This window comes from Carettochelys insculpta, chromosome 6 (assembly GCF_033958435.1).
Source record: "Carettochelys insculpta isolate YL-2023 chromosome 6, ASM3395843v1, whole genome shotgun sequence".
Classification (NCBI taxonomy): domain Eukaryota; kingdom Metazoa; phylum Chordata; order Testudines; family Carettochelyidae; genus Carettochelys; species Carettochelys insculpta.
Window position 1 is genome coordinate 84,002,350 of NC_134142.1, and position 25,473 is coordinate 84,027,822.

At 41.0% G+C, this 25,473-nt stretch overlaps 1 protein-coding gene across 1 annotated transcript in view; it reads left to right on the forward strand.

Annotated features, from left to right (window-relative positions):
• The first annotated feature begins 81 nt into the window (after nucleotides 1-81).
• The window catches only part of IFTAP (intraflagellar transport associated protein), a 41,465-nt gene continuing 16,073 nt past the window's right edge, over nucleotides 82-25,473 (forward strand). Inside the window, 3 exon segments of the mRNA XM_074998533.1 lie at nucleotides 82-196; nucleotides 11,380-11,432; nucleotides 13,500-13,644. Coding sequence (XP_074854634.1) covers nucleotides 82-196; nucleotides 11,380-11,432; nucleotides 13,500-13,644 — 313 coding nt within the window.

Sequence of the window (25,473 nt, forward strand, 5' to 3'; positions counted from 1 at the left end):
ATAGTTTTGTTATTATATACAGTTCTCCCTTTTTTCATTGCAGAGGAATCCTGTTAGAACAGATATGCCTATTTGACCGTCATGGACATGGATGATGAAAAGGCAGCCATCAACAGCAGTATCCTCAATAAGTTTATTAATAGCCAGGAGCAGACATATGAAAAATTTCTCAGCACATTCACTTATCTTTGTAAAGGTATATCAGCTTCTGGGGTTTCTTATAACAAATTGCTCTGAGAAAGAAAGAGAGTATAAGCATAAAGAGAGGCAGTATTGTCTAGTGGATAGGATTCTACTGGGAGTCAGGATACCTGGGTTCTTTCCTGGTGTTGCTACTGACCTGCTGCTACTGACCTGCTGCTTGACCATGGGCAAGTCACTTCAGCTCTCTGTGCATTTGTTTCTTATGCCATCTTTTGTTTGCCTTGTCTATTTACATTATAATCTCTTGGAGGCCAGGGACACACATGCACTCTCTCTCTGTGTGTATATACAGTGCCTAGCACAATAAGGTTTGAGTCTTGGTTGGGGTCTCCAGGTACCAGTGGAATGATAATAGGTTGGCAAGGTTTGGGGGGTTTTAAGCGCAGTACTTGGAGCCAACTGCTGTCATCATCACCAGTGAAATCACTGCTATCCACAACTTTACTTCACCTGATTCATAGACGGTTGATATTAACATAATGTTAGATGTATATTACATAGGAAGTTCTGAAGCTTTGTTGGGCATACAGCTTAGGAAGGTCAAAGACTGCAGGTGGCTTGGAAGAGTGCAGGCTAGAATTTCCAGCCGTGGGTGATGTCACTGGAAACTGTTTTTTCAGCACCTCTGTAATCAGATCATTGTTTATTTATGTGGCTAACTATGGATTTAGTTTCCCAGTCCTTGAAAATTTGGACCACAGAGGATAATTCATTTCAGTTCATTCAGTTGCTGGTTAGCTTGGCTGTCTGATTTGATCAGCTCCTCAGAGACAATATTAGTAAAAATAGTAAAACTTTGTTCTTTTATATGATCAATTTTGACCACTGTAGTCTGTTTTTATTGGGTGATTCAATACCTGAGTTTATCGCTTTAATAAAGAGGGGACCAAAAGTTTGAATGCAAGAAAGATAGAGCCCAAGGAAGATACACCGTGGGTAAGAGATGTCTCGCAGATCAGAGGTTGTGTGCATTAGTGAGTTTTGTTGACAAAACCCACAAAGTGCCCACATTCTCAAGATGTTCCGTCAACAATAAGTCAACAGAACTTTTGTTGACAGTGTTTTGCTGCTCCCCCATGAGGCAGTAGGCCTTTGTTGACAGAAATCCAGTCTGGATGATCTGGGGCACCCTTTTTTGACAGACTGAGCTTCCAGGACACTGGGCAGCTCTCTGTGCTGTGTTTCCAGCTGCCTGTTTTGTCAAGAGAGTGGCTGGGCAGTCCGGCCACTCTCTGTCAACAGCGTGGATCACTCTTTCGATCTACTTTGCAGTCTGGCCTCAATCTGTCGACAGAAGTTTTGTTGGAAGATATCTTCCAACAGGAACTTCTGTTGACAGATTGCTATAGTGTAGACATAGCCAGAGTTGGGGCTATGTTTTTGCCATAGAGATTACAGTGACCATGGAAAGCATGAATTTGAATAAAGTTTGTTAAATGTTGGAAATGGCTGTTAAAACACATTTGTTTAGGCCCTCAAAGCAAATTGTATTGTGAACTGGTGCACAGGATCATGGGTTCAGCCTGTCTGCCAATCTATCTCCATGTAGGGAGAGGTGGAAGGGAGGCAAACCTGAGTGGCACAATGACCCCATGAGACAAGTTGCAATGCCTGGAGTGGGGAGCTGGGCCAGCTCTGCATTATAAGAGCTGCCGCTGTGTGTGTGAATGTGTGTTGCTCTCTCTTGCTTAAACCCCTCACTCTCTGAGTCTCACCTTTCAGTACCTCCACTGTGTTTGTGTGTACGATGCAGAAAAATTTCTATTTGGTGACCATTCTTGGACTTACTGTTTTTTTCCCCAGCCCTCTGTGTAAAATACAAAAATTTCCTTACTTCTGGTTGTGTTAGTCATACACTCTGGTTGACATTATATATAAGCACTGATTACATGTGCTCTGCAATCTGTGTTATGCACTGAGTGGGTCATGTATGGATAACTTCAATCAACAGCTGAGAAGGGAGGATTTGATGAAAGTGAAGGAAGACCCAGTCACGAATGAAAGACTCAAATGTTTCTTCTGGACAGCTGTGCTTTCAGAATGAAGTGAGCATAGCAGACGGAGCAGAAACAGTCTGAGATCCAAACTCTTACAGACTGCAGCGAAGATCTAATCTGGATTCAGACTCTATATTTCTGACTCATCTCTGGTAAAAACTGCACCCAGGGGTTCGTTAAATCAGCCTTGCAAAATGAGTATGCCAATTTAATATTCCCCAATTACATTGCTCTTGGCCACAGCTTTCTATTAAGAGTGATATCTTCATCTTATTCCACAAGCAGAATATTTTCCAATTATACCATGTGGCATGCTCCATTGATTGGCACTCAGAGTCCTACTCTGTCCTTGTCTGTCAGGCAAATATGAATGTCATTCACAGGCACTGGAGCAGAAAAGCAGCTTGGGGAAGGGAAATGGTTTCAACATTCGACCTCTTTCCTAGATGAGGCACTGGGGGACCAACCAGAGGGTTAACACAAGGGTCTGAAACAAACTTCTTTATGCACAGCTGTTATGCTGGGGAGAGCTCAGATCCCAGACCAGGGTGCACCTCACTATGCAGCTTGCAGAAAGTCACAGCATGTACTTCATTCACCTTGACTTTCAACACAGCATCTGGCTCCCAATGTGTGTATAAAAGGTATCTGAAGTTCTGGCTGAAATAAATGATTATACCAGCACAGGAAGCTGCACTTCTAAACAAAATAACGCGGGTTGCTTCCCCCATCCCTCTCAGAATACCCAAAGGCACAGGTTCATATTATAAACTAATGACCTGCAAAAAATTCCATTTAAAGCACAAAGCCTTAAGAGCTGGAATGGTGCAAACATGCATTTTAAACTATTGCACTGCTATTTTCTTTCTTTAGTACTCTAATATCATGAAAAAGAGCTATTTGGATTTTAATGAAAATAATTTAAAGGACCAATTGGGGTAGCTGAGGGTATATCTGGTAGTAAAGCTCGGAGCTTTTTCACTCCTAGGTCAGCACCAGTTCAAGTCCCTTGTAGGGCCAGACTTGAAAAAAAAAAAAAAAGACTGATGTTTGCACATTTATTTGCACGGTTGTATGTGTTTACACTGTAAACATGATTATACCTTTACATACCAGACACGTACACATGCACATGTCTAGCTTTGTCTGCAGTCTCAGTAATTTCACATATCATTTTCTAGACCTTTAACTACTTAGTTGCATATTCAGATGTCCAGTGAGCATATGTCCTTGTGTGTGCCAACTGAGACACCCAGGCATACACATATTTTTAACTTGGACGATGGGTCTCTCTTTAAAACTTTTCTTTTAAAGTCATCCCCATGTAGTGGCTATGTCATGGTCAGACTGCAGGGAAAGTAGGGGACAAAATCACAGAGTTACTTAGATCCCATTGGTATTGCAGTGCATGTGTGTGGTTAGATATTTACTCATGGCGATTCTTCACAGAGAGGTAGCTATGTTAGTCTGTATCTTCACATAACAAAAAAGCTCTCATGAGCCCACGAAAGCTCACCACCTAATAAATTATATGTTTAATGTTTAAAGTGCTTCAGGACTGCTTGTTTTGTTTTGTTTTATGTATGACATTACCCTGATGTTGGCTGCTCTACAAGAAGGATAGAGGGATTCTCCTTTAACTTGAGTGGGCCGGGCCTGTGATTTGAGAATGGAAGGCTATGATTCTTGTCCTGTTTTCCCAGTTTCGTGAGATTTACCTAGTTATAAGTGTGTCTGTTGGAAGTGGTGCATGGAACCATGGTAACTTGCTTGGGGGAGGAAAAAAAAGCCAGATGTTTAGTATAAGAAGTTCATCCTTTTAATTTTGGGATTCCTTAGCAGAGCTAGCTTGAGCCCAAGAGTGTGGCATTTAATTTGGGAAGGAAAATTACACAAAAAATGAGGATATTAGTTAAACAGAAATTAAAAGGTACAGTGCTAAAATTAAAATCCCTGCAAGCAGTATGGAAATTTTCTAAAACACACTCTAATAGAGGCTCAACTTTAAATGTATATCCCAAATTAAAAAACACAATAAGAGAACAAAAAAAGTACTACCATAGCTTAAAAACAAAAAAAGCAGTGAGAGATAAAAAGGCATCATTTAAAAAGTGGACGTTAAATCCTAGTGAGAAAAAATAGAAAGCAACATAAACTCTGGCAAATGAAGTGTAAAAATATAATTAAAAAGGCCGAAAAAAAATTTGAAGAACAGCTAGTCAAAAACTCAAGAAGTGATAGCACATTAGAAGGAACAAGTCTGCTAAATAACCAGTGGGGCTAAAAGAGCACTCAAGGACAATAAGTTCCTTTCAGAAAAGGGAAGTGAATTCTTTGCAGAGGTTTTCACGGCTGAGGATGTGAGGGAGATTTCCATATCTGAGACATTCTTTTTAGGTGACAACTGTCCCAGATTAGAGGAGGATTTGGAACAAATTGATTAACTAAATAGATATGTCAGCAGGACCAGATGGTATTCACCCCAAAAGTTCTAAAAGATCTCAAAAAGTGAAATTGTAGAATTACTAACTGTGGTTTGTAACCTATTTTTGAATTCAACTTTTGTGCCAAGTGACTGCAGGATAGCTAATGTGACACCATTTTTAAAAAAGGGATCTAGAGGTGATCCTACTGGCAATTACAGGCCATTAAGTCTAACTTCAGTACTGGGCAAACTGGTTGAAATTATAGTAAAAAACAATACTGTCAGACACATAGATGGAAAATAATTTGTTGGGGAAGAGCCAATGATGGTCCTGTAAAGGGAAACCATGCCTGACCCCTCTACTAGAATTGTTTGAGGGGATCTACAAGCATGTAGACAAGTGGCATCCAGTGGATCTAGCGTACTTCTGAAAACACTTGATAGGGTCCCACACCAGACTCTGAAGCAAAGTAAACTGTCCTGGGATAAGAGGAAGGGTGGTCTTATGATTCATAACTGGTTCAAAGAAAGGAAACAAAGGGTAGGTATAAATGGGCAATTTTCAGAATTTAGGATGGTAACTAGAGGTGTCCCCTATGGGGTCTGGAGTGTGGCCAATCCTATTCAACATATTCATAAATGATCTGGCTAACCAAGGGTGGCCAGCTTTTTTGCATCAGGGGCCACATGGCAAGTTTTTATATGTTCTGGTGGTCAAACACAAAATAGCCCCAAACTCGCCACCCCCCAGTCCTTTCTCAACCCCAAACTTGCCACCTCCACATCCCCAGGATTAACCCCTCTCTGCCACAAACCTCGTCCCCATCCCCAGGATTAACTCCTCTCAGCCTCAAACCCATGTCCGCTCATCCCCAGGATTAACCTGTCTGAGATGACGAACTCCACAGGCTCTTGCGCGATCACCACCCCGCTCCGCTTGTCAGGGGGGCTGCATGGCTGCAGCAGGGGCAGTCTCGGCTGCCCTTCCCCCCAGCTCTACCTCTCACTTCCCCCACCTGTAGTGCAGGCAGCTGCCTGCCCTGCCATGCTGAAATAATGGAACTAAATTTAATTGGTTCAACAGGTGGATCCCTCCCGCTGCCCTACTGGCAGTTAAACCAATTAAATTTAGTTCCGTTATTTCAGCTGTGGCAGGGAAGAGAGCTGCAAGTGGCTCCTTCAAAGAGCTGTAGGTTGCTGACCCCTTCCCCAGGCTGAACACACCCCATGTTCCACAATCACTTTGTCTGGCTCGGGTAAAATGGTGCCACTGTCAGGGGAAAAAGCTTCCCGGGCTGGATTCTGGTCTGTGTTCCACATGTTGGCCACCCCTCTGGTAAACAGTGAGATGGCAAAATTTGCAGATGATACAAAGCTGCTCAAAATTGTTAAGTCCAAAGCAGACCATGAAGAGCTTCAAAAGGATCTCACAAAACTGGGTGGCTGGGAAACAAAATGCCTTGAATTTCTGAGGGATGATACTGTTGAGACAATGCAGGTTTCTGTCGAGTCTTTGTTAATAGAATACTTTAAGTGTGTTGATGCTCCTTAAGTCATGTCGACAGAAGGCCCCTTGTGTTGACAAAACTCTCTAGGGTAGACACAGCCTAAGAAAGGGACAGAGAATATCTTAGTGCCTCTATTTAAATACATACTACATCCACATCTTAAATACTTCATGGAGCTATTGTCACCTCATCTCAAAAAAAGATATATTGGAATTGAAAATGGTTCACAAAAGGGCAATGAAGATGATTGGGGCGTGTAATGAATGGCTGTCATATGAGGAGAGATTACTAAGACTAGGACTTTTCAGCTTGGAAAAGATATAACTCAGGGAGTATATGATGGAGGTCTATAAATCATGATTGGTGTGAAGAAAGTGAATAAAGAAGAACCATTTACTCCTCATAACACAAGAACTAGGGGGACACCAAATTAAATCACTAGATAGCAGGTTTAAAACAAAAAGGAGGTCCTTCTTCACACAGTACACAATCAACTTGTAGAGTTCCTTGCCAGAGGATGTTGTGAAGGCCAACACTTCAGCAGGGTTTTTTTTTAAAAAAAAGAAAAAAGAAAAAAGAAAAACGAGATAAATTTATAGACAATAGATCCAACAATGACTATTAGCCAGGAAGGGCAGAGATGGTGTCCTTAACTTCTGTTTGTTAGAAGCTGGGAATGGATAACTTGATTGCCTGTTCAGTTCATTTCTTTCCTCTGGGACACCTGATATTGGCCACTGTCAGAGGACAGAATACTGGGCTTGATGGACCTTTGGTCTGATCTGGTATGGCCTTTCTTATGTTCTTATGGGTCTATATGACTGAATTTTGCTCATTATCTCTCAAAGTCTGAGGGTTCAATCAATTAACTGACACTAAGGGTTATGCCTCACTCCTACCAGCTTTGATAACAATGGCAGATGATTGCACTTCATTTAGAAAAGTGTGACCTTAGCACTTTAAAGGTATGCACTGCGAAAAAAGATAATGCAGATATTTTTAATATATCATCTTTGGAAAAAATTGACAGTACATAGCAGCACTCCATGCATAATTGGTAGAAACTGTAATAATTTTTAATTGATCCTGTAGTGGGTGGGCTCTTGAGAGCTAAATTGCAGCTCCAGTAAATTCAATAATTTTCTTTTGAGTGCTGTTCTCTGTGTCTCCTTCACTCTAAGGACAGCATTAACAAGTGACATACACAGTTTAGGGCATCATTGAACCTTGAAACTGGGAATATAATCTAGCAGTTGCGGTTTGTTTCTGGGAGAAACTCTTGCATCCTCCATGAAGGGCTTTCAGAAGCTTCGGCATGGGCAGAATATGACTGCCAGACTAAGGGAATTTAGGCAAATCCATAATAAAGGCAGTGGAAAACAGCATTCTTTTATAGATCTTATTTTTTTCAACATATTTGTTCATATTCTTCCCAGCTGCATTGTAAACTGTTGTGCTCATGTTAGTGTTTGCATTTGGTTTTGGTTCATATGCACCTTTACATGTTTAATACAAAAATTATGAAATAGCCATAAATAACTATCTATTAGTGCCAGGCTGTATGACCTTTCTAGGTTAAGTTTCAGTGCAGAGCGAATATTAACAACAATACTCTGTGACATTATACCCATGGATGGACCTTCCTGGCTCAGTAAAATCCCCTTGATGTCAGTGGAACTCTTCATGGTACAGAAATCCAGTTGCAGGATCAGGGCCTGAGTTAGAAGCCCCTGAGAAAAGTGGGTTGACAGTAGAACTGATTGAACAGCTTTATTTAGCTTGGGAAGATGAGTGATATTTTCAGTACGGACCATTCAATAGAACTGATTCATGCTCCAGATCTCTTTGAATATGAGCAAAAAGTCACATATTTTAACTGTCGCCTCCAGGTCTAAAAAAACATGTTTTGAAATCTGCTGGTACAAAATAATAAGACAGCATCTGCTTGTTTTTCTAACTTCAGAGTGGAATGGGAAGTTCACTGGAGCATAAACTATCTCCTTCCTCCCTTCCACAGAAATATAAAGAAAAATCAGAAATGGTCCAAGCTGCAAAATTTGCATCTGGATTTTAAATCACCTTTCTAAAAATCTGGAGGTGCTTTCTTTGATCTAGCATCTGTATTAGCCTGTTACATAGACAGAGACAGTCAGTAGCAAAAGGCTGATTTAAATGTGTCTAGGAAAGTGTTTGGGTACTGTGTTTAAGTTCAATCCGTTATATTTATTATACCAGGAGTGGACAATAAGTGGCCTGTCAGCCAGATCCATTTCACCAGGCTTTGCTGCCAGACACTTTATTTACATCCGCCTCTGCAGGTATGGCCACTTGCAGCTCCAGCTGGCCACAGTTTACTGATCCTGGCCCATGGGCGCTGTGGGAAGCAGTTGTCTGATTGCGTTTGTCTCGCTTCTTACCATTAGAAGTTGGTCCAGTAAAACGTTATTACCTCATTCACCATGACCTTCAACACTCCTGTTTTGATACTTTTTCACCCAGCAGCAGGATGGTTAGTAGAGGAAGTTGGAAACTGATTGACCACTTCTGTGCTTCCAGGTGGCATTTAAGAGGCATTTTCTGTGCTGTTGTGATCAGGCTAATTAAATTCCCCTGTGACTGTTGAGTGGTGTAGTTAGTTTACACTCCATTTAGCAATATCTGTCTGCTTCCTTTTTTCGTTAATCACAGGGTTTTTTTGTTTTTGTGTTTTGTTTTTTGCTTTTTTCTTAAAGTTTAAACATCATAAGTGGCTGTGAAGGCATTTTACACATGTGAATTGAACAGCATGAAGCACAGCTGAAAGTAACACAAGGGATAGCAATAAATTTACTTTAATATAAAAAAACGGACCAACAGTGTGGCGTTAACCCCAAGAGAAATTTGTAGTAGGCCTTTTATGAGTGAATTTGCCAATAAAAGCAACTAGGCAGTCCAATAAAGCTAATTAAATTAATCTGTCATCCCCAGGGAATTTAAGCAGGACATGAAATAGGGAAACAGCTTTGATTCAGAGCTTTTTATTGGTGTGTTTTGCCAGCTCACTAGAAAATAATTGATTGGGAGAGAAAAAAGGGTTTGCAATTTTCTATTGATCATATATTCACTGTCCATCATTATGTAACTTCTTTTCATCATGATGTAAAATCAAATATACACAGCCTTGAAGTTAAAAAGAAAGGGTTGTTTGAACACAATGGGCTGTAACATATTCATATTGCAATAATAACAGCTCATCTGTCCCAAGAATGATTTTCATCCATAAAGCTCAAAATATATACCAAGGGAAAATAAATATTGCAGTCCCCATTTTACAGATGAGGAAACTGAGACCCATAATGGAGAAATTACCAGCCCAACTTTGTGAAAGGGTGTTGGGGTAGATTTAGTATGGTAACTGCCAACAGCCATTGAATGACACTACCTCGCAAAAGTTGGGCTTTGTCAGCAATTGATTTTTGCTGTTTTGAATTTCTACACATTATAATCAAGCAATTTTAAAAAAGTGTTTTAAAATATTGCATAGCTGAGGTTTTCCTATTTCCAGAAAGAAAGATTTATAGCAGAATAAACCACTTCTGGTTTGGATATTTTGCTCTAAATCTCTTTCTACAGTTTTATACATTGTATGGTAGCCTAGTATGCCTATTTATGGAATAGTAATACATAGTATTTCACAGTAATTTGGTCTGACAGAACATTCCACCAGTGATTCCAAAATGCTTTGTAGGTGTCAATTAACTAAGCTTCACAACACACTGCTGAGGTAGAGAAATATTGTTCTTCCTTTTCACACATGAGCAAACCAAGGCACAGGGTAAACAAAATTATCCAATGTCATACAGTGGATCACTAGGAAAACCAGGAGCATAATCATAATTCCAGTCTTGTGCAGTAACCATTAGACACACTGAACAAGGTTTCCCAAACTAGATCAAGTCACAAATTGGGCACCTCAGAAATTTTGAACTCGAAATCACTAATCATTTTTGAAAATCTTGGCAAGTTTTTTATTCTGCTCTCTGTTTTTCTCATATTTCTATTATAGTAATGGTTATGGGACAAAGAAATTGTAGGGAGCGGTTGGTGTCAAGCGACTGGGCCAATTAAATTGCATCCAATTTTGAGAATACTTGCAGTGCTTAATGAAAGCAGCTGAGATACCTGCCTGTTTATTGAATTCCACCTGTTTTTATTTGAATACTGCTAGTGTATCACTTAACCTTTTCTACTGTCTTTCCTTCGCAGTTCCCAGTGTATATAAATATGTAGCAGCTAGGAATTGTGCTGGGGAAGCAAGAAAGGATTATAACTTCCCAGGCAGAGCTTTAAAGCTTGTGATAGGGTTTGTTAGAAAACAAATAAAGTTAAAGTAATGAATGCCTTTAAGAAACAAAGACAAATAAACCAAGCTCCCCCTCCATCAAGGTGAAAATAAAGGTCGAAAACGTGGCTCACTTCAGTAAACTTCATGAGAAGTGGCAATGACCCATAGATGTCCTCCATCTTCTTCTGAGGGTCTTCTTGGTGCTCACTGCCAGACTTGTGCCCAGTTTCTCCCACAGAATGCTCCTCTTATCATGTGTTTTCAGAAAGAATTGATGAGCCACTTGCAGCTCACCGCTGATCACGAGGTTTAGGTTGGACTTTAGAAAAAATTTCCTTACTGTCAAGGTGGTAAAGTACTGTAATAAATTGCCTAGGGTGGTTGTAAAATCACTGTCATTGTCAATTTTTAAGAACAGGTTGGATAAATACCTAATGGGGATGCTATAGATGATGCTTGGTTCTGCTGTGAGAGCAGGGGACTGGACTTAACGTCATCTAGAGGTCCCTTCCTGTTCTAGTATTCTGTGATTCTGTATGTTGCAGATTCCTGCTGTGAAGTCAAACGTGGAAAGATCACTGAAAACAGAGAGTGCAGGCCAATTTCTCCCCTGCTAACTTTTGGAGACAGTCTATATCCCAAACACATGTGCAAATAAATTCACAAACCCCGAGCAAATGGTACAATATATGCCTTTAGGAAGCTGCTCCTGTGTTTATTTTTTTTTGTTCAGATGGTCACTTTCAATTCAATTGTTCTTTTTAGCCAGGATTACATATGTGATCTACTATTTTAACCCTGTGTAGGTCATTTCCTCAGTTGATATAAATTGATATAACTCCATTAATAAGGGAGCTGCACTGAAGAACATCAGATGAGGTTCTAACATATTTTTATCTTGGATGTTTTGACTCTTTACAGAATTATTTTTGGTCATTGTTGGGGCACAGATGTTTCTTTCTGTGTTGGAAAAGGTAGGATCTTTCTCATTCAGGAAGCTGAAATGGTCAGGTGAACATGTGCCTTGTGATTCAACTGAGCGGGTGTGTATTCAAATATGGAAAGTTTTTAGCAACATCACTGTTGAACCATGGAAGAAAAATATTTTTTAAAAAATGGTCAGATGGGCAAAAAAGTGTCACAAACAGGAAATGTTACATCTACAAAATTCAGACATAGACAATGTGTAAAACAAAACATAGGCAAGGAGTAATTTTTAGAATCCTGTATTTAGGTTTCAAAAAGGAAAAAGGAGAAACGCTGATACACTATGAAAAGAGTTAGGTGTCTTCAAATTTAGCGTAGGGAAGTAATGTATTACACTCAAATAAGGCAGGTATGTCAATAGTGAATTGCACCTGCCACCAGCAATCAATTTGCTATTGCAGGATGATAAACAAATAAGACAGGAAAGAACTAAAGATAAAGCGCTTGGACAGAAGTCAAATTCTAGTACTTAGGATTTGATTTTTTATTCACACTGGTATAAATCAGAAGTAATGCCAACAAAATCAATTGGCCAGATTTATCAAACACTGATTTCCATTAGCTAAGGATCTGGGACAGTGGAGTTACATGAGTGTAAGACTGGCATAAGTTAAAGAAGAATCAGAGCTCTCTCAGCTGAAGTAGAATTTTTAATGAAAATCTATAGCTAAACCATCTTTGCTGCTTTCCTTGGTCTAGTGCAGGGGTCTGCAACCTTTGGCTCTGGAGTGGCATGTGGCTCTTTAAGGACATCTTTGTGGGTTCCGAGACTTTAATTGTGAAGTTAAAAAAAAACCCTCTTGGTTATTTTTGATGAACACTGAACATATAAAAGCCCAGCAATGAGCACAACTCATATCTAAATAGTAAATGATACGTGATCTTGAAAAGTTGGATAACTCCCCCTTTAATATCTATAGTGTATTGTGGGATATGATCCTGTATTTGTATTTTGACTGTGTTTCTAATAAAGTCTTGATCTTGAAAAGGAACAGGAAGCTTGCGGTATTCCTGATGCGAAGGGCAACATACATGTTAAGAAAGAAAACTGAAATTAAACAAGAAGTAATTGGCATAGTTGAAGTGGGTTCAGGAGTGAAAGTCAGGCAGATAGTGGTACAAACACACAAGTAATGTGTGAGGAAATAGAATATGTAAAAAGTTTGTTAATGTCCTGCAGTAAACACGTATGACAGTACAAATCATTTTGCATGTGCTGTTCTTAAAACAAGGGTTACAAAAAGTATGGTTTGAGGTTATTTATTAAGGACTGTCTCATAATCACATGCATTGCAGCTCTTGAATTATTGTGCTTTTTCACTGAATTCAAAAAAATGGCTCTTCTTGCTGTTTTGGTTGCTGACCTCTGGTCTATACGCAGACGTTTTACAGCCCCTAAGCCTGTGTCGGCTGGCCAGAGCCAGCCACAAGTGTTTACAGCTGCAAAGTCTGTCTGTGCCTCCATTTCCCATCTGCACTTTCCTATGTCATGGGTGTGCTGTGAGGATAAATATGTTAAAAACTGTGTACAGTGATAATGATGGTTAGCAGGAGCTACACAAGTATCCAGGATCGACTCTAGCAGAATTGTCTATGTAGGAGAGTTTTTTTTAAGGAAAGGGATTCAAATTACTATATGTATATGAAATATCTGCAAAGAAATTTTGAAATATTTGCAAATCTGTAGGGCATGTCCCTACAAATTTAATATGGGCCCAACTCTGTGAAATTTTAGCACTCTAATGAAATATTTGCAGCAAACATGTCTGCATTTGAGTGAAATTGTTTTTCCATAATAAAAATTTACAGAACTTCAGGATTCTGCATCTCTTTGTAGACTTATTGAGAAATTTTGCAAAATCAGAATGACTTCTGGACAAAATAAAGATGTGGACAAAAATTCAGGAACAGTTATCAAAAATACCATTCCCCAGTACCCAGACTGATACATCTTAGGCTAGTATTGTAACTGAACTTCCTACAGTCTTGGATAAGGACATTATGTCAATAGTCTCTTTCAGAGTAAGGTCTGAGTTATTTTTTCTTAACCACAGCTTGACTCAGAATCTAAAGAGGAAGAAAAATTTACATTTTTGGTGGTAGAGACCGAGGACAATCACAAACGAGAAAGTAATGAAACATACCACTCCATATCTCTTGACCAGATTCATCATCTGTGTCAAAATCTTCTAACTCCTAGTAATTGTCAACTTCTGAGAAGGCTGAAAACGAATACAATTAAATAAATAAAATTCTTTCTATGGTTTTCACTGCAGTTAAGAGCAAAGCGAAAATTGTGCCTGTCTACATCAGTTTCTCCATTTTTCCCTGTAGCTTTTAGAAGAATTTGAAAATTTATTTAAAATATTATTTGAAAGGAAGAAATGTATGGTATACTTCCGTGTTTTTAAAAGTACTTAAAGAAACACTGACAAATACTTTAGGATGAACTTCAGGTTTTGTGAAGCAGAAAAATGGGTTTAACAAATTCTAGTATGCATAATCTGAATCACCATGTTTTCATTAATTTACAAGAATGTCAAAACAGAGTAGGAGAAGACTGTTACTATACAATCTTGGATATTCTCTGCATGAGACCAAGAAAGTGAAACTGAACCTGAACAGAAGAGAAACTGGCCATTCTAGTTTCATTATTCAAACCAGCTGAAGTGAAGACACCAAACAACAGCTCAGATTTAAAAATTTTTCATTATCTTTTTAGCCTTGACAATGGCCATATAAAATGCCTTAGGCACAGTTAGAGTGCTTTATAAGAATATTGCTTAATCATTAAGATTTTTCCTAGGTGTATTAGTGGGAGGGGGCACAAAGATTCTTCCCATCTGTGTTGCCCACAGAAGGCTCAGGTGCAACAAAATGTCACTCATTAAGTTCACCTACCTGTGCTGTTGGGTATAGAGGGCCAGAAGTCCTATGCCCCACTTTTGAAGCATCCAGAATAGAATTCCCTCCTAAATGCCTTTGAAGGATAAAATGAGTTCAGAAGTTAAATAGATTGCAGGTACAAGAGAAATGACTGGAAGCTTTTCCTCCTTGGGCTCTTCTTGCTTTTCTTAAAGGGGAAACATTTATTAACATAGGTTTTGACAGTGTGCCTAGCTGCAACTCTGAACATAGGAACAATCTAGTTTCTACAAACTCATCATTACCAAGGAAAAATAACCTCAGAATGACTCCATGTCATGCTAAAAAACGGAGACTTTACACATTCATTGCATTCAACCAAGCCTCTTTGAAAACAGCTAGGGCTGCAGCTACACTGTATTCTGTGAGTGAGATTGAAAATGCAAATGAAGCATGGATTTACATACCTTGCACCTCATTTGGATATTCTCATGTGATGGCACTTTCAGAAGAGGCTTTTCCAGAAGCAAACTCAGCCATGTTGATGGAATTTCTTCAAAAACGAACCCTGTTTTTGAAAGAACCCTTCTCCCTATTTTGTTTCAGGAAGAAGGGTTCTTCCAAAAACGGGGCTTGTTTTTGAAGGAGCCCTGTCTACACAGCTGTGTTTGCTTCCAGAAAAGCCTCTTCCAGAAGCATGATCACATGCGCATATGCAAATAAGGCATGAGATATGTAAATCCATGCTTCATTTGCATCTTCAGTCTCACTCACGTACATTCTACTTCCAGAAGTGGAATGCAGGGTAGACGTAGCCCTACGAAAATGAATTACCTGGCAACATAGGGGCTATGTCTGCACTAGGGTATTTTGTTGACAAAACCTGGGGAGTGTCCAGATTCTCAAGCACTTTCTGTCGACAACAACAAGAATTCCTATGGCACCTTACAGACTAACAGATATTTTAGAGTATAAGCTTTCATGGGCTTGAAGCGGGCCTTTGCCCACGAAAGCTTATGCTCTAAAATATCTGTTAGTCTATAAGGTGCCACAGGACTTCTTGTTCTTGAAGATACAGGCTAACACGGCTATCTCTCTGATTTCTGTCAACAGTAAATTGACAGAATGCAGTACATTTGTTAACAGTCTTACCCTACCCCCCAGGAGGCAGAATGCCTCTGTTAACAGAGATCTATCAACAGAAAGCCAGTCTGGACATTCTGTGGGGCCCACTTTTGACAGACAGGGCTTCCAGGACACCGGGCAGACCTGTCTGCTGTGCTTCTGGTTGGCTGTTTTGTCAGGAGACCAGCTAGGCAGTCCGACTGCTCTCTGTTGACAGAGCGGATCTCTTGGCAGTTTGGCCATGATCTGTTGAAAGAAGTTTTGTCAGAAGGTATCTTCCGACAAAAGCTTCTGCCAACAAATCCCTGTAATCTAGACATAGCCAAGATAAAGGTAAATGAATCTGAGCTCCGTGACAGCAAAGCGAGGACTAATTTTCACAGTAGAAACCATCCACTGGGAATGCCTTTCCCCCCAATCTCAGATGAACGCACTGAGGGATTGTCAGATAAAACATCTCAACCAACCTCATGTCTTAGGTTAAAAAGAAGGGAAGAGACACTGTCTGGAATGGGATATGTAGGCCAAAATTATCTTCTTTAACTACACCTGGAAATGAACTAGAAGCCGGATCAAATACTGGAGTACAGCTGTACTATGCTTCTTTGAAGTGGCATTACTGAGTTGGAGAGTTGCCCTATATTGCACTGAGCTTGCAGCACAAAGAAACGACAGATGCAAAAGGTTTAATTGTCTCATCGAGTTCAAGACCAGTCCCTCCTACCAGTCCCTAGCAATTTAAGCCCTTACAAAGAGCACGCTCCAGGATCATAATAAAAGTATAAACTTGTTAACAGAAAAAAAAAGTTAGACAATACAACTAGAGTTCCTCCTTCCCTCAAAATGACTGTGGAAGCAAGCATAGTATTTCCAGGCGCTTCCCCCTGCCCAGTAAAATAATTTGTAAATCAATGCATGAGACAGAGATTAGCTGTGTTCTGTTCATAATGCCTATCTTGAGAAGCATTGAAGCAAATCTTACCTCTACTCTTCTTGCCAGACTGAGGTCACCTTGGTGAAAGCAGCCAACTTGCCAGCCTTCACCCATCATTATCAGTAAGTAGGCAGGCAGGGATATTTGCTTGCATTAAAATGAAACAAGAATACAGATCTCATTCAAAGCTCCCATTGTATTACACTTGCAAAAGAGCTTCAAGTTTTGGTCCTATAAAATGTATGTAGAATAAAAAAAATGGGTGAATGAAATAGTTTCTGAACAGAGAATAGGAAACCTATAATCCTATATATATATCCAAACCAGGTCCAATGAAGAAACACAACGAGCAGGCAAAATAAGTGTAACAGGAGTGTTTAAAACAGAAACAATGTTTTCACTGGCAGTTGTTCTCTCTATTCTTTTCCCAAGGCAGGTGTAAAGGTTACCGCAGCCAATTGATTGTATTACAAATGTTCTGTGCTATTGCTGTGGCAATGTTTCCAGTGCATGCAATTATTACTGAATTTGTTTCTTAAATTACCAAGTGACAAAAAAGTGAGATCATGCCTGGAATTTTTGTTTTACGGCAACAAAGACGAATATGAGGATGTTCCACTACTAAGGGATAATGGAGGTCTCATGGCCCTTTACAAGGCAGAAATCCCATTCACAAGTGACTAAGACAAGAGGCTGAAAGGCAGTTTATCCAAAGATGGAACCATATTCTTGATGAAACAGACAAAGCTTTTTTATCAGTCAGATTATACAAGGATCTGACAATTGTGATTCTTTTAAAAACCCTGTCTGAGTTTCATTCATGAAGGTCTGTGCTTCCTGCATGACCGTCAACCTGGCCTTCCTGCAGCAGCTCTAAAGAGAGAGCTAATGGCTGTTACGTACCCCTCAAGCACCTGTGAGGCCATCACACCTTACGTAGATTCTATGGAATCTGCTTCAGATCAGATATTGCCTTCAGTCACTACCACTCAGCCAGTACATCTATCTCCTCTGCTTCACTCTCTGAGAGCTTTTAGAGCCAGAAGAGTGCCTCTTCTTCTCTATGCATGGATATTTTGCCTATCTTCTCTGCCATTTAATGGTTGCTTCTGTGGACTGATGCCAGTCTCATTACTTGGTCTTCATCCAGAGTCTGTGTTGAGAGAGACACTGAAGGTTCTCTGTTTCTTACAGGAGATACATTCTGTTTATTTTTGTTTGACAACTCAAGCATCAAAAATGTATTTTCTACAGAATCCATTTTAGATGCTTGGCTTTTCATTTCCAACTCTTCTGCAGGGAAAAATCACAGTGCATTAGAAAACATAACACACCCTCCAAGAAAAAAGAAAGGTGCATAGCAAATACACACTGTGTCTTGTTGGTACAAGCATTATTACCATAAATGCTTCTTTTGTCTATTCAATGCCATTTTCCTTTCATTCTTGGAGCTTAAGGTATGCACATGTGTGATGACATGTATTGTGTCATCTTTTTCATAAAATTGAATAAACATTTTGTGTATAAAAATAGTAAATTCCCTTTAACCTTGTTCTTCAAGTACTCACTGCTGTTGTGCAGTCTTGTGTAATGTACAGAAAATTAGATAAAAACAACATGATGAATGAAAAACAGAAAGACAAAAGTCTAGTTTACAATGAAGTTTGCTACTTTGTTCTTCTTTTAAACACTTCAGGGAACTTGTTCAGAGGTTGGCTGCTATATATATAGGCTGTGCAAAATGGGTCATACTTCTACACATTTTCTCACTGGGCAAGTAAACACCCATGCAGACAGAACCAGAACCTTCTGTGATACTAGTGAAATCCAGACTAACTGCATGGAATTCAATAGAATTACATTAGATTTATGCCCGTATAACTCAGGCCAGGATGTGACTCCTGCTCCTGAAAACTAGTACACACTCCTGCAACTATATTTCACTAATTTAACACGGGCATGCACAAGTGTTAAAACAACATTCTCAAAAACCCACTGGCCATTTCCTGTACTTCCCCATCTGCCCAGAAGGCCAGCCCCCTACCCAATGTGCTAAGTAACTTCCATCTCCTCCTTTATATCCCTTCACTGTTGAAGCATCTTCTTGCTGTGCACATTGGAAAACTCAGATTTTGCCCTGCACATGGTGATGCCCAGGAGAGAGTAGTAGCTCTTATGTCCTATCTCCTCCTCTAGATTGAAGGCCAAGTCCAGCATCTACCTTTATGTGTGTGGATCTGGAAACCATCTGGGAAAATACTTTGGTGTCAGAGTTATTGCTACTGCAGGAATTTGAAGTTCCTAGGGCAACACAATTGGGGAACTCAAGCACCTTCATGGACAGTATTTCTGTTAGCTCTGCCTGTGTAAGAAATACAGACAAGACAGTCTAGGATAGGCTTGTTAGCTTACTGTCAACCACAGTGCAACAGCTGGCACGAAGGAGGTTGTGGGGACATATACTATAGCTGGATAACAGGAAGACAATGGAGGGACAAACTAGAAGAGATGCCGTCCGGCAGGTATTACAAGTTGAGGAATCCAGCGGAAGAATGTTCGCATTCTACCCTGCATTGGGACACTCATATAGAGGCTACTTTGAGAATTACTGTATTCCCCCTTGTTTGTATGCACCTAATTTATTTGCATCCTCTGTGTCTTTGTAGCCCTAGTAAAGAGTCCTCTCGTCTGAACTGTGGGTAAGTGCCTACCGGGATCTCTGCAAGATAGTTTACAGGGTAGAGTGTGCAGATTATGCTCTGCATTAGCATGTTCCTGGTTTGGTTTTCCAAGGCATTCCTGAAACCCATGGAGTAGGTGCAATTACACTAGGAAACACTTACAGCTTGGTTGACAGCAGTCAGCAGGATACCTCTACTGGGCTTATTCCTGAACGCAAAGATTAAGTGGGTGCATTCAAACCAGGTTGGTTCTCTTGGAGGACTTTTCCAAGCACTGATGATTAGATTAGAATAGTATGGCTATTCTGACGTTTTAGTGGGATTTATAAAACTAACCAGCATGTGCTTTGCTCTGCCCCAATGACGTTTTACCACTAACAGATTTTTAAAGACACAAATTACTTCCATTTGACTTTCATTAGTAGATAGGTGATACCTTAGATGGTCCTCTGTGCCTTTGAAAAATTTCACCACTTCAACAGGAGCAGAGTTAGGATTAATGTGAATGTAGCTGTGGTGCAGCTGCAGAGACAGGACTTAGCTAACAGTGTCATTGGACCAGATTTCAGCAATGAAAGCTCAGCTTAGACATTTCTGGGAGATCAGGACATGTTTAATAACTGACTTACTGACTTCTGATGGTTCATTGAACAATCGGAGGGTTTTCTTCTCGCAGCACTACAAAAAGTGTTTTGGAGACTGCCAAGAGGAAAACAATGAAGCGTGACTTTTCCCTTTTTCTATAAAAAGTTACACAGTAAATTATTAAATGGCTTGAGAACAACAGGCACAAATGGATGTCTCACTTCGTGCCAAGAGCAGGCATATGCTCATAATGCACAATAAATGCACAAGTCTATCTACCTTATTTTGACTTGGAAAATTACATTTTTTAATAAGAAGAAGCAGTCTGCAATGCATTTCTAAGGCATGATTAAATGTCTCATGCATTTAAAGTCACTCAGGCATTATAACACCACCCAGTGTGCAGTGTGGATGGAACCTTTTCATGAACTTAATGACAGTCTTAGAGTCAGTATCCAAGGCAATCAACTCTCCCAGTTACTTATTAATCCCTAGGGACACCTCTGTGCTCCGGTCATTATGGTGTACAATTCATGTCTGCTGCAGCCTCAACCCTGCAGTTCTCATTCATATAAGTAAGGGCTACAGAAATACAGGTTGTATCTCCCTCCTCTGGTACTCTTGGGATAACCAGGGAATCTGCCAGACCAGGGAGGTCAATGCCAGTCCCTCTGCTGCCACTGAGCCCCATGGCCATTGATTTGCACTCCCAGCCCCCGCCGCCAGCTGTGGGGCTGCACTCCTGGCTACAAACCACATGGGTCCGCAGCCACCCTGCCTCTTCCACCGAGCAGCCCCTCCCCAGCCCTTCTCAATCAGTGTTGGCTGTGATGGGGTTCAGGGGTCCCCAAGCACTGCACCCCATCCGTAGGAAGGAGTGACTCTCACTCAGCAGGTAGAACAGGACGTTTATTAGTCAACAGAGGCACAGCTCAGTACAGAGGTGTCAGTACAGCAGGCAGAGACAGTCATTCCAACCCATTCTGGGGAGAGGAGCCTGAGGGGTGCCCCAGCTGGGGTGTAGCTTCCCCTCTAGCCAGGCTGGCTGCCTTCCAACTCTCTCTCCTCCCTGCTTCTAAATGCCGCCTCCCAATTCAAACCCAGCTCCGCTTCTCCTGCTCTTTGTTCAGGTCAGAGGTGTTACCTGCCAGCTTAGGTTACAGCCCCAGGGGGTCATCCTTAGCAGCTGTGGGCTGCTCTGCCTGTCACACATACATCCAGCCTAAGTCTCACATGCACTCCCCCAACTCCATCACACTGGCTCCTCTGCTGCCATCAGAGCAGGACTGAGCATGGACTGCGGGTGGTTGGGGGGTGGTTCTCAGGGGAAGAGGCAGAGTAGATGTAGAGCTGCAGGAGTGCAGCCCTGCAGGCATGCACCAAGCCCTGCACCAGCAAGGCTGAGCTCCTGGTCCCTGGCTGCAGGGCTCTACAGCCACCTTCCCTTTACCCTTCAGCATCCTCCAGCCCTGCTCCTTCTCTTCTCTCCTTTCCTCCCTCCCTGATCTTGAGTGCCACAAATGCAGGGCCCAGTCCAGTTCTCAATGAAATCATTGAGGGAGAATCTCAGTTACTTAGTGTAAGAAGGACCAAGCCCATGCCATGCATGTCTGATATTCCATGATCCTCCTGGTGTCAATCCACACCGATGAACAAAACTGCAAAGTGACATGGTGCCTAGAGCACCGTGCTGCAACTCAGGAGACCTAGATTTTATTTCTGGCTCTGTCATTGACTTCCTGGGTGGCCCTGGCCAAGTCACATCATGGTTCCACTCCTCAATTTCCCCATCTGTAAAATGGGAGTGATGATACTGACTTCTACTTGTGAAACACTTTGAGATGTGCTGATTAAACACACTGTGAAAGCTAAGTATTTATTATTAATTAATTAATTAATTGATTATTATTATTATACTGTGGAGCATAGCAACTCAGAACTTCAGGGCAACAATGGAGGTGGAACTCAGACTTCAGCTCCAAAACAGCAGCTAAAATCAACATCTTTGTTAGCTTTATACGGGCTAGACAATGATACATAAAAAAGCAGTTCCAATTCAACACTATCCACAAAAGCACACTCACAAGCTCACTATGCTACGTTCATATTTTATGGGGGACAGTTATTGCCCGGATTTTAAAAGGAAAAGCTATTCAGATCAAATAGGTAATCGAGTGTAGTTTGAACAGATAACAGGTCTTTCCTCTCTACAGTTAGTACTCCCCAACCCCAAATAATACTCTGTTTTCCACAAGTCAAAGGTGAGCTATTTGGGTAAGTTTTGAAAGTCAGAAACCTTTTTTTGCTGCAAAGGCCCGTTCCAGGACTGTTGAGTTATATAATACTGAGCATTTCATTTGATGAAAAGTTCACAGAAGCAGTGAGTTGCTAGATTCCTGACTGGAAGAGAAGCAAAAGTCAGAGGGAAGAAAAAAAAAATCTAAGCAACCCAGGGCAGTTGAAAATGCATGCTGCAAGCTCAATAGAAGATATGCTATCATGTCTGTAATAAGGCTACACCATATAAATTGGGGATTGATTTTAACATTACAGTGGTAGCCTGGGGTGCACTCCCTCTGGGCTAGTGAGATTTACTCTTGATTTGTACATACTAGCTAAAGCAGTCCATATCTTCCTTACCACATTCATCTCAGTAACTGGCCTCCCCTGATGCAGTTGCAGTAGAGATTATAAATAAGTAAATTAAAAACACTCCATCATAAACTAGATAGACTCTAAAGAAACAACATTGTGTAGACAAATGTTTTGGCTAAACTCCTTTGTCAGCGGTCTGAAATCAAACCATTTGTCCTTCCTTCTGAAGGAGATGTGGATGGGGGAAGGAGGGACCACTTTCCAGCCAGTGGGAGGATCAGTTTGCCTTCCCCTGGCTAAGCAATAATTGACTCATTATTCACAGCCACCTTTCTGTACCTGCCAAGACCTAAATGTGCAACACTGGCCTTTGCTAGGGTGTCACAAAGGCCCAAGTAAAGGACAAAAACACAATAAAAAGTAGCAGAGCAGGACACCTAAAATTATGTGGGGATCCAGTTATTTGACTTGCAGAAAGTTTTCTAACCTCGGTTTTACTTTTCAGAATTTCCACTGCCAAAATTTTAAAGCAAGTAATAATAAAACAACAAACAGGTGTGGGTGAATGAGAGAGCCAATATGAACCTCTAACGGGGTCTTGATAAGTCTGTAGGGGAGAAGATATGAGATTCCCTACAACAGCATATGGACCTTTGGCAAATATCTCCACGTGCCAGGGATGGGACAGTAGATGGGGAGAGCTGTTAGTTACTACAGCAAGTTATTTTCTAGGTGTCTGGCATTTGGGTCTTGCCTGCATGCTCAGGTCCAACTGATGACCATATTTGTGGTTGTGACAGAATTTTCCCCAAATCAGACTGGCAGAGACCCTGGGAGATTTCACCTTCTCCTGCACCACAGGACACAGGTCACTAGTTGATTTGACCCAGAGTAAATGGTAGATTCTCTATTACTTGAAGTCTTTAAGTTGAGGCTAGGTCTAACTCCAGATGTTATTGGGTGAGATTCTGTGGCCTGCAATTATCAGGAGTTAGATCATGATGATTCCTTCTGGCCTGTGAGCCTGTTAGGTACATACATTATAAAGGAGTCTCTGAGAAGTAGGTGCCTGGCTTTATCAACATATTTGTATTGGAGAAACATATTCAATCTACCTAATCTTTGTATTATTAAAAATAATTCTTGTTGTCCCATTGGGACTGGCTTCTCCTAGAGATGCAGTCTGGTCACCCATCTATTTCAAAGAATAGTGAAATCAGTTATCACAAAGTCAAAGAAGAATGATATCACTATTGCCTAGTCAAACTTTGCTCACAGAGAAATCTATTAAATTAAATAATAGCCAAAGAAGAGTGATGAAAGCCCCATATCTAGAAATATTTTAAAAGAAGACTAGAGCCAGCAATCAATAAAATACTGTAGGGAATCTTTCCTGATAATCTACTGTGTCTTTCCCCTCTTTCTTCGGATCTGTGAATGAGTGCTGGGAATGTCTATAAAGGCAGGGTGAAATGAGGTAGAAAGCTAAAACCGATTTCTTCAAGTATCATATATTTATTTTCTTGTGCAGATGTCAGGATTGTGAGTTTTATAAATTTTACCATCTCCTATCTCCAAATGTGCCAGCTTGTAGATTCGTGAAGTGACCTGAAGATTCCAAAGGCCATGTCTCAACACACAGGTGCTTATGCCATGCCTGGGATGTGTCCCTAAAACATCAATCTGAGTATTCAAAAATGGAGAAGTAAACACACAAACGGACTGGTGCAACAAAGTGTCTGTATTTACCTCAAGAGGTGCTTTACATAAGCTCAAACTTGCCTCTCACCAATAGATGTGAGTTCAATAATGGATATTACCTCATCCACTTTGTCTCTCTGATATGCTGGGAGCCACCCAGCTGTAACATTGTATGCATTTACCTGTTTGCAGTTGCACGTCCCTGTGTCTGGGGGCCTTAAAAAACAAAAACTTTACATATCAAAATATAAATTAAACCACAAGCAAATTAAAAATACTTCAAGCCTGAAACTCCAATGTGCACAGTTTTTAAAAGTTCTTCATTTTTCAATTAATGAGATCAAGCTCCGCTTTCTGATACAACAGTCTATATTCTGAAATATCTCCACCAAAGCCAGAGGACTCGCTCCAGGTTTAAATGAGAGCAGAATCCGACCCTTTGTTGTACAGTTATTTTTTCTGGAGAAAGTTCTGCTGTGATTTATATCCCTGTGCAGTCTCCCTGTTTTCAGTGGGTTCACCTGTGGGGTCAATGTAGGGTTTGGACAATCTTGTGTTACAAAGAAAAGGACAAAGTGGCCCCTACAGGCTGAATTCAGTGTTTGGGACTGTAGCAGGACGGGAACCCTGCTTCAGGAGGAGAAAGGTTCAACTCAGCCCTGGGAGAAGGCTAGGGCTGAGGACCCACCAACTGGGGCAATTAGCTGCCAATTAGGGATGCAGCTAATTAGGGCCCAGCTGGGGCTTTATAAATAGATGGCTCCCAGTGAGAAAGAAAAAGAAGACTCTTGTTCTAGCTGTGGAGCAGGAGGGACCTAGCTATCATGGAAGCTATAGGTGCTTTCTAACCAAGAGCAGAAAGACAGGCAGAGCTGTGGGAGCTCTAGCCAGGCAAGCTCCCAGGCTGTAGGGCCTCAGAGAAGGCCTGAAGGTACTAGGGCGGCAGAAGGCAACAGGCCCACAAACCCCTTGCTAATGATGAGGGGCCATTTCAGACTGCAGTTTGCCCCAATGTGAAGGGGCTAGATGATAAGTGAGGTGGGTGTTCAGGTTTGGGGTTCCCTGGGAGGGGAGTACCTCAGAGGGAGTGGGGGCACTCTGGCAGGGCAGTACTCTGAGGGAAGGGCACCATGGTCTGGAAGGGATATGATCTGTGATAGAAGTTGGGGGCAGGGAACAGAAGGCAGTGAACAGCAGGTGAGACACCAGCCAGAAAAGGGTGTTTCAGAGGCTGAAGAGATAATTTCTGAGTCACCAGCAGGAGGCACCCTAGTACTGAGGTGGGATATAGGACTCAACACACGGGTTAAAACCTACTAATAATTAAATGGCCAAATATTGAAGGCCTTATTCAAGCAAAACTCTCATTGATTTCAATGACGCTGATTCTCATTGTGGCCTTGGGCAAATCAGAGGAACTTCTCTGCTGGAGTTTTCCCATTTAAAAAAAGAGGGATAACAACATGCACGTGCTGACATGTGGAAGTTAATGACTGCAACACAGCTAAAGCTATAAAATCAGATTCTTAATTTCTGGCCTAT